Consider the following 16,936-nt stretch of genomic DNA (forward strand, 5'->3'; position numbering starts at 1 on the left):
AGTGCAAAGTACAAATATTTGATAAATGCTCAGTACTGAAAAACCTGTTACACAAAATATTAGGAGTATAAAATGTAGCTAAAACACTTTCCCAATTATATTGTATATCACAGGCCACTTGTTCATTTATGATCCCTTGGCAGAACAGTAGGAATAGAGTCAAGATTGATAGAAGGCTCTCTCACAGGTCATACGAAACTCAGGATACCAACCCCCCCCAAAAAACAACCAAAAAAAAAAAAAAACCACGCCAGCTTAAGGCACTAGATACAAATTTAACCAAAGAGACCTGCCACTAACTGAAGGGGGATGTGCAAATGGTTTGGCAAAATAATCTCAATATGACCCTCACACAATAGGGGAGCGGTTGTATTTTCTCACCATGAACCAATTCAGGTGGCTGGGTCTTGATCAATTTCCCCATTATGTAGCTGCCTGAAAACACTGCTAATCCATGTTCTGTGTGAGCACCAGAATGAGCAGCCAGTGATTGAAATGAAATGGGCACAGGAAGGATATGTAAAAACCATTATATTGTGCACATGATTCTGTGAGAAATGATGGCATTTTACATGGTGCCTCTGGTTGGGAACTGTAGTTAATTTAAGCATGAAATTCTGTTGTGGAGTGAGTCTCAGCTTGTTGAATTCAACCTTTTTCTGCCCATGTAGCTGGCATGATCTCACCATTTTATGTAGCAGGAATACAACTTGCTGAATGACATGCATTTGAGTCAGATACTTCTGATCTCAAAGCTAGTCAAACTGGGTTTCCATCTCCTTGAGGATTAGGGTGTGTAAGAAAAATCAATTTTGTCACAATGGTGTATATGCTGGTGAGTGGAATTTGAGTTGGCCTTCCAGTAAATCAGAACACAGTGTTCCATTTTAAATCGCTTCTTGACATCTGACTCTCCACCACTTTAGAAGTAAGTCCCTTGGAAAATGAGTAGTTCTGTAAAAGTCATAATGTTGCTCCTCTCTTTGGTTATTCCTCCTTTGTTTGCTGCTTTATGTAACCAAGAAGAATGAGGGGAAGCAGGAACAAAGCTGCACAAACAGTGAAGCAAACCTCAGCTCCTGCCAGCCAATAAACTGCAAAAGAAATAAGATATTTAGTTCTTGGGGGGCTATCTTCATTGTACACATTGCAAAGATTTTTCAAAGTGACTTCCTGTGCAGCGTTCGTACAAATTTGAGTAGTTGCATGTTATAGGTAATTAGAGGTGTAACTATTTGGATTTGCACCTATGATTCCTGGCCCATGAACAAAGAGTGGTTGTAAACAGCATCTGGCTAACACACTGGCTGAAAGTAGTCCCCGTATTATTAAATTAGTCTGTGGAACTCATTGCCATGGAATGCTGTGATGGCCAAAAGTATAACTGGGTTCAAAACAGAGTTGGATACGTTCAGCAATGCACAAAATGGTCAGAGATGCAACCCCAAACCTCTGACTGGCAGAAACCTGGAGGGGAAGACAGAGATGGATCATTTCAACTGCCCTGTTCTGTACACACTGTACTGGCCACTGTCGGACGATTGGGCTAGATGGTCTGGCCCTCGGTGGCTGTTCTTATGTAACTACATTACATTAGCTAGACAATGATTTTCAAATGGTATATTTTAAAATTAGGTAGATTCTTTTCACTTTCTACAGCCACAGACAATTGTTCTGCTGTTACTCTACCCACCCTCCCTTACTTTGCCTTGTTTAGATTTCACTGGAAGCCAATTAGTTAACTCCGTTCCAAACTGTTTAATTCCACAGTCAGAGCTGCCGCCACTCCTGCTGTACTTAGCAGGACTTGGGGCTGGCAGACAGCCAGCAGCAACACATCAGGAAGAGCGTGAGGGGGGCGGAATGACGGCAATGGCAGGAGTAGGGGGCCCATGTGAGAGAAGCAGGATCCACACATGCAAGCTGCTGCTGTCAGCTTCTTCCTAACGAGCATCTGCTCCTAAACTCGTTTCTTCCCTTCACTATACACAGTCCATATTTGTACCTGCATCCGAATCCCATCCTCCACCACTTGTTCCTGCTATCCCCTTCTCACCACAGCAACTCAATTGCCTCCACTTCAAGCCTTTACAATGCTACCTAAGTTTTAAGCGGAGATCAAGTACGTATTAAATCTTCTACCTTCCTGGTATCAAATGGTAAATATGGATCTTGCCAGAACTGACTGATTTCCCCCTCCCTACTCTCCCAAGGCCCCCGTCCTTCCCAGGAAAAACCTGAACGTGGCGGGGGGTAGGTGGGTGAACACTGCCCGATTAGTAGCATAGCACAGCTATCCTTGCCCCAGTCACATTTCTGCCCTTCCCTTCGGACTTTGACAGATATGACAATGTTTCTCAATGGAAGAAAATGGAAGTACGTAGTTGAGACACTTAAGAAATTTGGAGCCGTACCATTCAAATCATTAGCCTGTCTGCTATTTGCTAAGTGCTGCTGTCAACTGAGGTGCTCTACACAGGCTGCTTTCTTAGTCAAGCACCAGCCTAATTACTTATAGTCATCAATATCTGTGGCCTCACTGCTTTTCCATATCTTATTCTTTCAGCCCTCGAGAGGTCATCTAGTCCAGGCCCTGGCACTCCTGGAAGGACTAAGTATTAAATGTCACAAGGCCTAAAGTTGAGGCTGGTAGAAAGTCACATGGCATTCCACAAAGCTGTGCTAGGCCCTTTGGCTCCCTATACAAGGACTGGGAAGAGACAGGCATTACGGGGGGCGGTTGTGAAGAGACCTCATAACTTTTAGCCCAGTGCTTAGGATGTGCGCTCCCTGATTCTCGCTTGCTGAAGCAGTTCCATTGGGTACATATAATTAAAGAGGCCGGAGCCTGGGCGGACTCTGAGGCTACAAATCATTCTTATGCTTGCGTGCTCATATGCTCGCGCTCTCTTGCATGCTCAATGAATGTAATTATTTATCCACAGTGCAACGGCTTCAACAGGCGAGGGTGAGGGAGACCTGTATCAGACAATCCCATAGCCCAGTGGTTAGAGCACTCACCTGAGAGGTGGCAGAGCCCTGTTCAAATCAGGTAAAAGGGGGAATTGAACTAGTAGGGGGTCTCCAACATCCCAGATGAGCTAAATGTTATGAGGACAGCCTGCCTACTCCCTGCCTTCCCTGGCTGATTCACACAACGGCACCTGCTCTGAGAACACCTATCCGACTTGACCTTGTCAGTGTGTTAGGCAGAGGAACATGTAGCCAATGCCTGACTGGCTCTGGGGCTTAGGCAGGTGCTAGGCCAGGGATGGGCAAACTACCGCCCGCAGGCCAGATCTGGCCTGCCAGCTGGTTTAATCCAGCCCTTGAGCTTCCGTTGGGGAGCAGTGTCTGGGACTTGCCCAGCTCCGGAACTCCAGCTGGGGAGCAGGGGCGGGGGCCACTCCACGCAGGTCCTGGAAACAGCGGCATGGCCCCCATCCAGGTCCTACGTGTAGGGGCAGCCAGGGGACTGCACGCCGCCCCCGCAGCTTGCATTGGCCAGAAACCGCAGACAATGGGAGCTGGAGGGGCTGCGTCTGCGGACAGGGCAGGCCTCCACGTAGGAGCCAGAGAAGGTGAGCCGCTGCTTCAGTGAGCCACTTGAGGTAAGTTCCGCCCAGAGCCTGCACCCCTGAGCCTCTCTCCCACACACCAGCCCTGATCCCCCTCCCATCCTCTGAACCCCTTGATCCCAGCCTGAAGCCTGCACTCCAAACCCCTCATCTCCAGCCCCACCCTAGAGTCTGCACCCCAGCCAGAGCCCTCCCCACTCCCCCCCCAGCCTGGAGCCCCTCTGCTGCACCCTGAACTCCTCATATCTGGCCCTACCCCAGAGCCCACACCCCCAACCAGGGCTCGCACCCCAACCCCAATTTTTTGAGCATTCATAGCCCGCCATATAATTTCTATTCCCAGATGTGGCCCCAGTCTATGCCTAGAAGGAAGCAGTGATTGTGCAGGCCCAGCAGCAAAAACATAAGCACCAAGGGAACTTTTTACTGCACAAACTTAGGTGCCTACAAGGTGCAGCAGCAGTTTTGTGAATCACAGTGGAGCCTAAAACTGGGACTTACACTTAGGTGCCCATGTCCGTTTCTGACTCCAGGGTTTAGTCCCTGGTTTACTTTGCTAGATCCACTACAGCGCAGGGTTCAGTTCTGAAACATACTAATGGGCTTCAGGACATACTTTACATAAAAAAAACTTTTCTGTGCATTTAAACACTGGCTGGGCGGAATCTGTCAGAGCCAGGCTTAGACCCAAGGCGCCTCTGCCTCCTACTCTGGGCCTGTTAGACCTCCCTGGACATTGACACTGCAGCTGTAAGCAAAGAAACAAAAAAATCCACAGCAGCGAGACTCAAACCACAGCTCAACTGACTCTGGCTCATGCGGCTTGCTCGGTGCGGCTAGGAGTAGCAGTGTTGACAGTCTTGCTCGGGCAGGACCCATGCTCTGCGACTAAGGTTACCATATGTCTGGGTTTCTTTTGGGGAACCTGAAATATGGGAACCCTACGACCCTCTCCCCTCATTGGGTTTCAGAACCCAGGCTCCACCTCAAGTGTCTGCACTGCATAGCCCAACCTTTGGTCAGCTGAGCTTAGGGTTGCTAAGACATCTGGTTTTTCAACCGGAATGCCCGGTCGAAAAGGGATCCTGGTAGCTCGGGTCAGCAGTGCCGTTAAAAGTCTGTCTTGAGTACCTTGATCCATGTGTGAGCGCTTCCGGTTGATGTCAATGGGAGACCCCCATGAGTGTATAACTTATCCCTTAACTTGCAACAGTTAGGAATGTTTGGCAAAGACATGCAATTTACTACTCAATCATGTCTACGTTCCCATTGCCACGTCCCACCTGTTTCTCCCTATGGCCCCTTCCCTGGCACTTTCTAATGGTTGCCAGGCTGAAGGAGCCAGAGAATGACATTTTATATTGCCGGGGTGGTGCAGGATCGTGCACCGCTTACCTGCTGCTGACAAGATTGGTCCCAGAGCTCGTGCTAGGGCCCCCAGGCTCCTCAGAATTCCCATTACTGTTCCCTTCTGGCTGGCTGAGCCTGTGCAAGGAAAAGTGCCACACCAATTAGTTAGTTCTTTGAACAAGACCTTTTTTTCCCCCTTGCACTTGAATCCTGGTTTCTGTGCATGTCAGATTTGCTGTTTTATACCACTCACAGCTCACTCACTCCCCATCCACTAAGCACTCTGCTTCCTTAGTAGTTTTTCCTCTCCACTGAGGAGGTGACAGTGGTTGCTGAACATGACTTCTTCGTTGGGAAAATATAATTAATAGCTCTTGCTGTGAGTGCTTTCACATGCTGCAGCTCAATGCCAAAACAGCATTACATTGCACAGAGAACCTCACAGAAGTTAATACTGCTCTTCACTGAATTGCAGGAGGGCTTCACAGTCTCCTTGTTAGAGAATGAATTTTTACATCATCTTTCTTTTTACCAGATTTAGGTAGAGAAACTATAGGTTTTAAAAAGAAAGGTTAATGATACACAGATATGAGTATAAACAGCATCACGTCATTATAATAAGAAACAGCATTTTCTGTCTTATTGTTATCCCTAAGCAACCATTACTAATACTGGAGGCTGTAATGGAACGAAGGGGTCAGTCTTCAGTGCATGATACAGCAGCTATGGTTTCTTTGTGTATTTTGTGCAAGGGTATTATGTAACAACCAGTGCTTTGGACCCATGTTTTTCCTTGCTGATCAAACCAGTGCGAAAGAACTGGTTCCACTGCCAGCAGAGATGGTCAGTGCTTCTCTTTAGAGAGATCAGCAACCTGCCCTCCTTAAGGAGGCTTTTGTGCCCTCCTTAAGGAGGCTTTTGTGCCCTCCTTAAGGAGGCTTTTGTGCCCTCCTTAAGGAGGCTTTTGTGCCCTCCTTAAGGAGGCTTTTGTGCCCTCCTTAAGGAGGCTTTTGTGCCCTCCTTAAGGAGGCTTTTGTGCCCTCCTTAAGGAGGCTTTTGTGCCCTCCTTAAGGAGGCTTTTGTGCCCTCCTTAGTTCAAGAAACCAACAATCAATTGACCTCTTCCTCATCTTCTATTTTGGGTTAGGATTAGAGAGAAGGTGTTGGTGAGTGAACTCTGCGGGTACCTAGATGCCTCAGGTTTCTTTAACCCTATCAATTTGGGTACAAGCCTGGGTACGCAGAAGAGACTGCAATAGTGATGTTGGTAGATGATCTCCTTGCAATGGATGAAGATGCCAGGAGTGTTAGATCTGACACCACTGCTCACGACTTGCTCTCAGGTGACTTTGTTCCTTCCTTGCTGACTGTTTCCAGAGTTCCCAGTGTTGGGCATTTTCTCTTCCTGCTTGAGGATTCTGCCATGTGGAGTTCCATAGTGTTCCATCTAGTATCCTCTCTATGCAATGAGTACGAGGGGCCTGCAGGGTGGTACAGGCAGAGGTATTTCCAGCATGCCATTTGATAGCTAGGTTTGTATCTCTATCTCACCTGACCAAACCAGGGCTGTCAAACACCTGCACCAGTGTCTGAGAGGGAACAGGGCATGGATGAGAGCTAGCTAGCTGATGTTCAAGCCTGATAAGACCAAGGCAATGCTGGCAGGTTGAAGGAAGCAACCAGAAGATATGGAGTCCGTCTTACTTGATTGTCCCACCTGTTATTGCATTTGAGGGTACCCGGATTGTTGAATCCCCAGCTGCAGTTAAATTGTCACAGAGCATCAGTGTCTAGAAAGGCTTTCACTCCCGCCCTCCCCCTCAGGAGTTTGTAACCTTGCTACTGCTATTCATGCCTTTGTCACTTCACGTAGAGAGAGCAGTATGGCTTGTGGGGATGGATTAGCTAATGCCTTTACTTTTAATTGATAGTATTTTTAGCTTTTGTCAAAAGCACTTAGAGTTGAGGACAGGCTTTTGGTACGTTATAAATCTAACTCGTGTAACCCCATGTCAGTTCTGAAAGTCCAGGTTCCAGCACTAAATGCATATTGCTGTAGCAGCAAATGGGTGTTAAGTGAAACTGGATTTTGTATTTGCAGTTTCAGTTAAAATTAGCTTTGTACAGACAAGTGCTGCCCTTCAAACAAGTAAAGAGCCACTTACCATAGCCTGACACCACTGCTGACAAACAAGGAACAACAATGGCAGCGGCTGGAAAAGATGTAAGAGTAGTTAGAATAACACTAAAGAACAGAGAGCCCAAAGCAGCAAGGATAGCTATAGCCAGAAATGCAGCCACACTGGTTACTACTGCACAGAAAAATGTGGAGCCCTAGGGCACTATTCCAACAATGAATCATAAGGTTTCATTCAGTTTAATAACAAAAACACCCCCACAAAGCCAACCTACACAAACAACTCTTGCAGCCATAAAGGCTATGAGCATTCAGCAGCTGTTTTACATTACAGCCTTTCTTCCTGAAAGCCCTAGAAGGAAGGGGCATAAAGGTCACAGTTACAGTCTATTCAGCTAACTAGTAGTTTTCCAGATCTCTATCATCTTGTCAGATGTAGTGGGAGAGGGAATCTTTCATACATCACATGCTCAGTGAGCTGGCCATGTGTGGAATCATGAAGAGTCCTCTGAGACACATAAGTGTATAGTACTTGTGGATAAAGTAGATAAAAGCAACCATATTGTTCTACAATGCAGTATGCAGATGCCAAGTCTAGTGAGAAAATATGCTAGCTCACAGAGCCCAACTCAACACAACAGCCAAGATCTCACAAAGGGAACTGCCCTCTTACTGAAACAGACCATGTTTCTCCCAACAAGGAAGAGCTGTGGCATACAAAATACTTCCCAGCAAGGAAAGGCCAATCAGATGGCAGGAGCTAGGCATCCTCCAGTGAGTCTGAATGATTTGTTCATTTTTCACATACACTTGTCCCTAGACAAGCAAGCTGTCAAACAGACTCTTCCTAAAACAGGAAACCGTTTGTTTTTAATTCAGGGATTTAAAATTTTGTACCCATTATCAAATGTATCTCTGCCACTCAAAAGAGAATATCCTGTTGTTGTAATAATGTTAACTCTTTTGGGAACATCTTATGGTGCCTGTCCAAGAAAAGATTTAAGGTGCTTAAGTCCCACTGAAGTCAAGCATGCGCTTACGTGCTTTTCCAAATAGGGACGGACCTAAGCTCATGCTTAATTGCTTTCCTGAATGGAGGCCTAAATCTGCAAAAAAAAATTTCCTTTTAAACATACATATGCTTGTGCACACACACTTCCGCACTTTTCTTCATAAATGACAGATTGAGTTGTCCCACCCTTCCCCGCCTGTGGTTAGCAAGGCAGGAGAGCAGAAAATGATACTGTTGACTAAGCCCTCCCTTGACTGTGTTGTAGCATAAATCAGAGTGTTTATATACAGCACTTCTCATTCCTGCTCTGACAGACAGTTCTGCAGCTCTCCTCTGCCCAGCCTCCAAAGTGTAATGAATAAAGCAGCTGTCGCAGTTCTGAAAAGCAAAGCTGCCTGCCTTTGACTAAGCTGGGGTATTTTTATTTAATGTACAAGTTGTCTCTAGGTCTGGGAGAGAAAAAGAATCTGAAATGCTCCCCAGTCAGCTGAGACAAGATGAGTGCTGGTGACATTTACAAACATCACCATGACAACTTCTAGGGATACAATTAGCGTCAGAATAACCCTGTGATTCCTTCCAGGTTTTATAAGCAAGAAAGTCAACTTTTCCTACCTATTCCATGAAGCCTGAGGTACATCTTTATTAAACAGGGTGAGGAAATCTATGAAGTTGATTTGCCATGCTTCAATGCCTATTGGGAACTATTTGAATAGCTCACCGAAAGAATAGAGCAACAGTCCAGCACTCAGCACCGTCACATTACCAGCCCATCCAATTAACAAGAAAGCTGGAATCAGCAGCATTATAGCCTGAAAAAAAAAATGCAAAATTAGTGTGTCTTTATTACATCTAAAGACATATTCATCATAAAAGCCTAATCCTAGGTTTCTTGGCACTGCGCTGCTGCCGAGAGGGGATATATTTAAGTTAAGGAGACAGTCCCCATGTTGCCAAGTTTCCCTTTCTAGATTGATCTGTTGCTTTTACTCATGGGAGATTTATTTCCTGTTAGGTGTTGGGGAAGTGGAGATTGTGTCACTGAAGATGCAAAGGTAGAGAATGCCCAGATAAGATTGGCAGAACTGGGACCGAAACTTGTGTAGAATAGAGCAATAGGAGCATTTTGTCCCCCTTCTCCTGGTAGTGCTGATGGATGCTAGGAGATGCTACATCCGCCTCTCATCAACAGGAGGGTTAGTCACCATGGTGCAGGGGAAGAAGAGTTCAAAGAACACCAACCACCCCAAGGTAAAAAGAAACAGGACAAGATTCTCCTCTTCCTGCTCTGCTCCCATGTTGTGCTCTCCCCCTTCCTATTTGAAAGCACAGTATCAGAGCCAGGTTCCACCATGTGATTCACAAAGGAGAGCTATAATTTTCCCCCAACTCTCTCACATTTTTACAATTCAAGCCTAGCTGAATTGCTGTTTTCACTCTGCTAAAGAGGAACCACACCCACAACACTGACCCAGATTCACGTCCGAGTTACTAGAGTTAACCATGACTGAAGGAAACTGACTACATTTCAAAATTGATAGCATCCCTTAAAATGATTTACCCAGTGCCAGAAAGGCAGTCAGAGAAGGGATTACAATTCAGGAGTTCTTGCCTCCTAGTCCTGTGTTCCACCACTAAACCACACCAGAAGTCACTGGAAAAATATACTCCTCACTTGAGCCTGTGTGTGAACTGGGCTAACTCTCGGAAGTGTCAGCAGCTAGGAAGAACTTAGATTACAGAAATTTTAAATAATACATTAGAGGGAAAGAAGCTACAGTATTGTGGGAGATGGTTTGTAAGTTTTAATGTTTTGTCTGCTTGAAAAATGTCACTACAGTGTTAATAGACAAAATATGCCCATTCAATTAGAAGCGTTAGGAAATGACCTAAAGAAGCCGCTTAGATGTACTGTTGAAGTCAAAGCAAAACTCACTCCATCCCTCTGATTTTAATCCCCAGTACAGTTACATCCATAAGATGCCTTCGGGTTGCTTTATTAATTAAAAAGTAGCATTTCAGAGTCAAGAGGAAATGGAATAAATACAAATGAATATATGTTTAAAAGAGAAATATACCCTTTTTACGGCTTTGATTTCACATCCTGGTCTGATTCGGCGAGTGTAACCTCCCTGGATCACAGCCATTGTCATCCCAATAAAGAAAAACATCTTGCCCTGCTGCATACTAGAAGGGGTTGGAGAGAGGGGGAAGCACAAATTATACATGGCTAACGCTCACACACAAAGTCTTCCCCTGGGATCTAGATTACTATTTCCTAAATGAAAGAGATGGATATTTTAGGTATCCACATGGCAATAAAGGGGTCTTAACATTCAGACAGAATTAGGCACCACCACCAATCAAAATAAAAAAATAAAGGTCGATTGGATTGCTCAGAGATATAGAGCTCTTCACTTTAGCCTGTTGCTATCTAAGGCATTCCTAGGGCAGCCCAAGGGTAGGCATTCCAGGACATTACTGACCAAAATAGCTTACTGTCTGATGGCTTTCTGGTGACCTATGTGAAATGAGTTGTTGATTTCCAGTGAACAAAGTGTTTCACATCCTAGAAACCAACACTCACATCAGCAGTCTCAGCTGAGAGGGGAAGGAAACTGAACAATTAACCCTGGCAGTGGCCCCTTGAGGTGAGGGTAAAGGTACATTGTTCGGGAAGTTTGTACTGCCATTGCCCATGCTGTTCCTCCTCTGTAGAAAATACAGCATCTTTAATAAACCACTGACAAATTTTAAATTAAAAATATATAAATTTGGGCAAAACATAATTCCTGGGCTATTCCTCTCTCATCACTATTGGTTACCAAAGTATTTTGATTGTATCAACTCTTACCTATATAACTAGCCTGTCCTCCTGGCCAGTTCATTCAAGGATGTCTTAACACAGTCATGATCATGGTCATAAGAGTGACATATCCAAACAGCAGATAGTAGTTATATCACTGAATGAATTGCGCAGAAGCAGCAGGATTATCACAAAGGAAAAGGCTTCCAGTGACATACAAAGATCTTTGTAAATCATATTATGAGAAGGGAAAGACAGGAATAGAAAGAATATCCAGAAACAAAACCAACCAGGGATAAGGACTACTCACAGGAGTAAATGCTGCAAGATCTGGTCCCAAGTTGGGACTTCTCTACAAGCCAGCAATTAAACTGCTTTCAAGAAGAGAATAATAATATGAAAGAGTACAACAGGGTTTGATTAAAGGAATTCAGCAAACCAGAAGTTGCATTACATAAGGGTTTTCAGACTGTATATAATACAGAACTCTGCTGAGCAAATATAATCACATAGCTAAACCCTATATCCATTCTGCTTTATTTAAGCCTCAAGATACATGCTGACACAGAAAAGCTCTTTGGGTAGTTTTACATGAATCAATACTGCCAGGCCAGTTAAGCACAAATTCACTGTACATTTTCCATTTGTTTTGATTCCATCTCTGCACATCAATTTTTCTTTAAATTTTTAATTATAATTTCAGAGTATTTGCTTTTCTGATTGATGTGTCTGTATTTCAACTATTCTTCCTGGCTTATAAAGAGAAAATTTGGAGCATTAAAAATCAATTTGTAACAGAATGCAGTTTTGTAGCATGTTAACGCTCATCATTAAAAGGCATCCTTGAAAATTAGGGGAAGCCTTGAGAGGGTCTCTTGGGAAAACAATGAACAAAGAAATGCTAGAGAGTACACAGCACATCTCTTCTAAGCACACTGTACCTGCTGAACTGGAATCGCTGATGGGTGAGAAAACTCAATGTGTATTCAAGACCAGAAAACAGGAAGAGATAAAGGAAATAAACTAGGCCCAGGACCTTGAGATTCTGAAGGTCTAAATCAAAAAAAAGAGAGAAGGAGACACTACACCATAAGTACCATTTTAAAAAAAGCAACATTCAGTACCACTTAAATAAAAAAGGGCCAGTACTTATTTCCGATGCTTATATTAAATAGCCACATGCCACACACCACAGATTAGATTCTGGCCCCATTTCTGTGACTAGAATATAAGGGCAAGTCTACACTACTGTGCTACATAGGTGCTGCTGCACTGCTGTAGCGTGTCTGGGGAAGACGCACTATGCCAACAAGACAGCGCTCCCCCATCGGCATAACTATTCCACCTCTGCGCGAGGCGGAAGCTAGGTCGGCAGGAGAGCGCCTCTCACTGACATCACACTATCTGGACACCGCTTTAAATCAATGTACCTTACATTGCTCATGGGGGTGTTGTTTTCACACCCCTGAGCAACGAATAAATTACATCAATTTAAGTGGTAGTGTAGACCAGCCCTCAGGGATTAAAGTGAAAAATAAGAGCAATAACTTCCAAGGAAGTGAACACTCAGTCATATCATTAAGGTTCTCTTCCTACTGGAAGGAAGCCAATGGGTAAAGACTTTCCCTCCACTACCCCCAACATTTAGCCTTCAATATTTTCTTTAATTTAATACCTTTGTTTTATAGGATGAATATGAATGCAAATGTTGTTGGTCTATCTCTTGGGCATTAGTGGAAGTGGTCAATTATAGAGTGTAGGTGGTTTGTAATTGGCCTTGAAAAAGGAAGTGTCCTATGCTTTACAGAAGTAGATGGAGATGGTTTATATGATTATATGCTACACAGTTACGAATAAGATGTGCTTCATGTGTCTAACACTATTCCTTTGCACCATTACATTAGTTGGAAGGACAGATTAACTCACTGGTATGACTGGCAAATTCCAAACACCTTTATTCAGAGAAAGGCCCAGCCAAAGCCCTGTGTCTGAACATCCCCAAACTTTGAGAGGGGAAGTTTGAAATCAAAATTCCATCTGAAGTTAGAGAAAAATGCCTCAGGACATAAGTGCTGACTTCTAGTTTTTTCCTAGGAGTACTCCAACCTGCCTCTGCCTCTTCCCCCTGAGGCCCCGCCCTCACCCCCTCTTCCTGTCCTTGCCACGCCCCCTCCCCGCCCCTGCTCTACCCCCTCTCTGAGGCCCCTGCCCACCAGTCTCCCCCAAGCCCCTCCCTGAGCTGTTTGGCAGTGTGGCCGAAGAGCAGTGGCTGGTGGGTGCTGAGCACCCACTATTTTTTTCCATGGGTGCTCCAAGGCCAACCGAGTCTGCGCCTATGCCTCAGGATCTGGCATTCCTGGTTTCCAGCCTGGCACTGGAATCAAGGTTACCCAACTCATGGCTTGATCTGTCTCTTTAGGTCATTAAATTTGCTGTGATGTACCTACAGCTGCAGCTAATGCCCATATAGAACAGAGAAGGAACGATGGAAAGGAGAGAGTGGCTCCAGACCCCTGACATAAAACCTCAAAGTCATTCCTTGGAGATAAAGCCCTGGTCAACAAGCAATGCAGCTTGCAACTCCCATTTTGTAAATAGTTAATGTGGATCTGAAAGACTGAGGGTGGAAGTTGCTTCTGAAATGGTCAAAAGGGAGAAAAAGTGTATTTAGAAATCACCGCCACATCAAGGGAACACATATGGCATAATGTGAAAAAACAAGCAGCACTTACTCTCCCTCGAAGGTGAGTTCTTTCCTCTGGTGACTGCAGAGAACTGAAACAAAGCCAGCGGACTAAGCAAGTCACTCCCTGCCTGAAATCCACACATCATGGAGGATACCTAAGAAGAGAGAGACAACTGTGGCTAGCTTGAAGAACTGGAGCAGAATGAATTAGGTTTGCACAACCCACTGCCAACAATCCTAATGTAAATGTGCTTCAAAACTGGCCCTTGGTAGCCAAAAGGCGGAACATTTCTAACAAAAACCAAAAAAACAAGAAATACCAAAACCTTTCACAGAAAGCAGAATGCAAGGTTTTACCTCTAGCCAGACTTGACACCATAGGCCACATGAGCAAATGTTCTCCATACACAGGTGCATACACAAACTCTGCAATCAGCTAATGGCATGTCTACCAGATACACACATACGAACAAGGGGTTTGTGTGCACAATTTTACCCCAAGCACCTATAGACTGATTTTGGCTATTGGTTAGCTTATTCCCATTTCACCCTGAAGCCAGGATAAGTGTCAGGGGCCAAATAAAAATAACCAGCAGATAACAGCATTTCTCCTCTTCTACTTTACCTGTTAGTTTTGTTATTAAGAATGGGCAGGACAAGTTTGCCTCTGTTCCATTCACCAATCTTCACTTTCCTGTTGTCCAGAGGGGCTCCACTGGCCTTGCATATTTATAAGGCATATATTATTATTTGTTTGCATTACACTAGCACCTAGAAGCCCCAAAGATCAGGTCCCCTAGGGCTATTGAAATACATGCAATATGTGTAATTGGATAATGATCTGTATCACACAAACAACCCAATGTGTAGCATATAAGTGACTGCTTTATTGTTTGCATTTGCAGCCCTTTTAACCAGCCACTGACACCTACTGGGAAACCATGAGGAAAAAAAATTCTTTCTAGAAACATTGTGCTAATATGGTCTGCATTTTTTATGGTCTGTATTTTTTATCTGCTAATTTTTCACTGAGGAGAATCTCTGCTTTTTAAGACTTCATCTACTCTTGCTGCTTATGCCTCACCTTAGCCACAGCCTTCTGTGATCCCACAATAGATTGTTCTGTGGAGTCAATTACACCTCTACCCTGATATAACGCTGTCCTCGGGAGCCAAAAAAATCTTACCGCGTTATAGGTGAAACCGTGTTATATCGAACTTGCTTTGATCCGCCGGAGCACACAGCCTTGTCCCCCCTGAGCACTGCTTTACCGCATTATATCCGAATTCGTGTTATATCGGGTAGCGTTATATCGGAGTAGAGGTGCACTGTCTCACCATCGAAGGATTTGGATTTAAAAATCAAAGTGGGGAGAATTAGAGAAAACTATTAAATATATGAAATCACCATTGCTAAATGGAGTGGTTTCTTTAAGGCATTAAGGCAGGACTAAATCATAATTTCATGAGGCAGGCATGGGGAGCCACAAGGTGGATTGAAGAGCCCTGCGTAATAATACCGACGCACTTTATATCTTCAAAGCCCTGTCCAGACCTGAGCTAATGAACTCTCACACCATCTCTGTCTACAAAGAGCATCCATAGCCCTAACAGATTGCCATAAACATGCAAAAGGAATAGTTTGAATTTTTAAAAGTACACAGGAAAAAAGTGTCCAAGTCCTTAGCTTGGATTTCAGACCACATGATGCATGGAAGAGCCATAAAAAGTCATAGTGGGGGAATAAAGGAATAGCCATTTCACACGACACACCCTGCTGGCATCATTTAGGGATGGTCTAAAGTTTTTGCCATGGTGGAATAGCACAGGCAAACTTTCCTGTGCTATTCTAAATGCTCAAATATAGAGACAGAGAGTTCATTCCACAAGTGCCTTGTCAATGGAGGGTATGTTTAAAGGGCTGGGTGCTGCTTAGAGCGAGGGACAAAGACAATGACACTGATTAAGCCCTGCTGCAAGCCTTAAAATCAATGGTGTTTTACCTACTTGCACCTAGGGCTGAATGCTACAAGTTTCTGTCTCCAGGGACTTACAGAGGAACCTGTTTCAGGGCTGTCCTCAGGCATATGCAGTATACAAGGCTGCACAGGGCACCCGAAAATTTGGGGCACCAGTGGGACCATAGGTGCTGACTTCTCATCTTGCCAGTTATAATAATCCTTTTCTGGGCCAAAGAATGAGGCAGGAATTACTAATTACTAATTCTGGGTAAAATTTTCAAAAGTACCTATGCCACAGAGTAAGGTATTGTTTTCTGAAAGCCTAAGACTCATTTTAGAAGTGATTTAGGCACTTGGGGGGGCACATTTTCAGAAGGTATTTAGGTGCCTAAAGATACAGATAGACACATAGTGGGATTTTCAAAAATACCTAGATGCCTAACTCCCCTTTAGGCGCCTAATTACCTTTAACCAAAAACTGGGCCTTTACACTTCTAACTTGAATAAGACTTTACAGAACTCGGGCTCCTAAATCACTTCTGAAAATGGGATTTAGGTGCTTTTGAAAATTTGACCCAGTGTCTATCAGATGTTGGTGCAGCAATAGCTGAGAATTAATAACAGGTTTCAGAGTAGCAGCCGTGTTAGTCTGTATCCGCAAAAAGAAGAACAGGAGTACTTGTGGCACCTTAGAGACTAACAAATTTTGTTAGTCTCTAAGGTGCCACAAGTACTCCTGTTCTTCTTTTTGAGAATTAATAATGCACTCAAAGTTGGAGTTCTTGTTCATCCGAGTGAGACACAGAAATCTCCATCCTTCCCGCACCAAGTAGAGCATTCATGGTGTTTTTAGTCTCATACAGTGCTTAGGCACTACAATGATGAGCACATTATAAATATTGACAGACAATTGGAAAAAGATACCCAGACTGTTATTGACAGATGTATTCTGATTAGTTTAAACTAGACAACCAATTTATGGCCTGCTTTGGCTAATTGGAGAAATCATGTCTTAAAACAAATTTCACTGTATTTTCATGATTGAGTCAGAATATTGTCTGAAATTCTCAAATTAGATTGGGCCAGCTCAAGGTGACACAGTATTCTAGGGCTTGTCTATTGGCCCCATCAGTTTCTGAAGAATTTGAAGTTTAGCATACCCAACAGAAATTCAGTGGTAACTATCTAAGCATTTTTGATGCACTGCAGTACCTAGGACATGACTGCTAATCACAATTGCTACTTTCTGTCATCACCAATTTAGGTGGGTTTAACTTCTGGTCTAAGGACTGAACCAAATCCCTGAGCCATCAGGTTCTGGAGAGTTTCTTTCCCTCCCCATACATTTCTAATGTTTCAATAATTTTCAAGTCCTGCCCTTGCCTATAGGAAATATGGATTTTCAGA

At 44.1% G+C, this 16,936-nt stretch overlaps 1 protein-coding gene across 1 annotated transcript in view; it reads right to left on the bottom strand.

Moving 5' to 3' along the window:
* Positions 1-514: 514 nt before the first annotated feature.
* The window catches only part of MFSD10 (major facilitator superfamily domain containing 10), a 34,891-nt gene continuing 18,469 nt past the window's right edge, over positions 515-16,936 (bottom strand). The window contains exons 8-14 of the mRNA XM_054029688.1: positions 13,616-13,724; positions 11,825-11,936; positions 10,156-10,264; positions 8,799-8,889; positions 7,094-7,141; positions 4,974-5,063; positions 515-1,094 (exon numbers count right to left, since the gene is read on the bottom strand). Coding sequence (XP_053885663.1) covers positions 988-1,094; positions 4,974-5,063; positions 7,094-7,141; positions 8,799-8,889; positions 10,156-10,264; positions 11,825-11,936; positions 13,616-13,724 — 666 coding nt within the window. The 3' untranslated portion in view covers positions 515-987. The remainder of the gene's footprint in view (positions 1,095-4,973; positions 5,064-7,093; positions 7,142-8,798; positions 8,890-10,155; positions 10,265-11,824; positions 11,937-13,615; positions 13,725-16,936) is intronic.

Source organism: Malaclemys terrapin, chromosome 5 (genome assembly GCF_027887155.1).
Source record: "Malaclemys terrapin pileata isolate rMalTer1 chromosome 5, rMalTer1.hap1, whole genome shotgun sequence".
NCBI lineage: Eukaryota > Metazoa > Chordata > Testudines > Emydidae > Malaclemys > Malaclemys terrapin.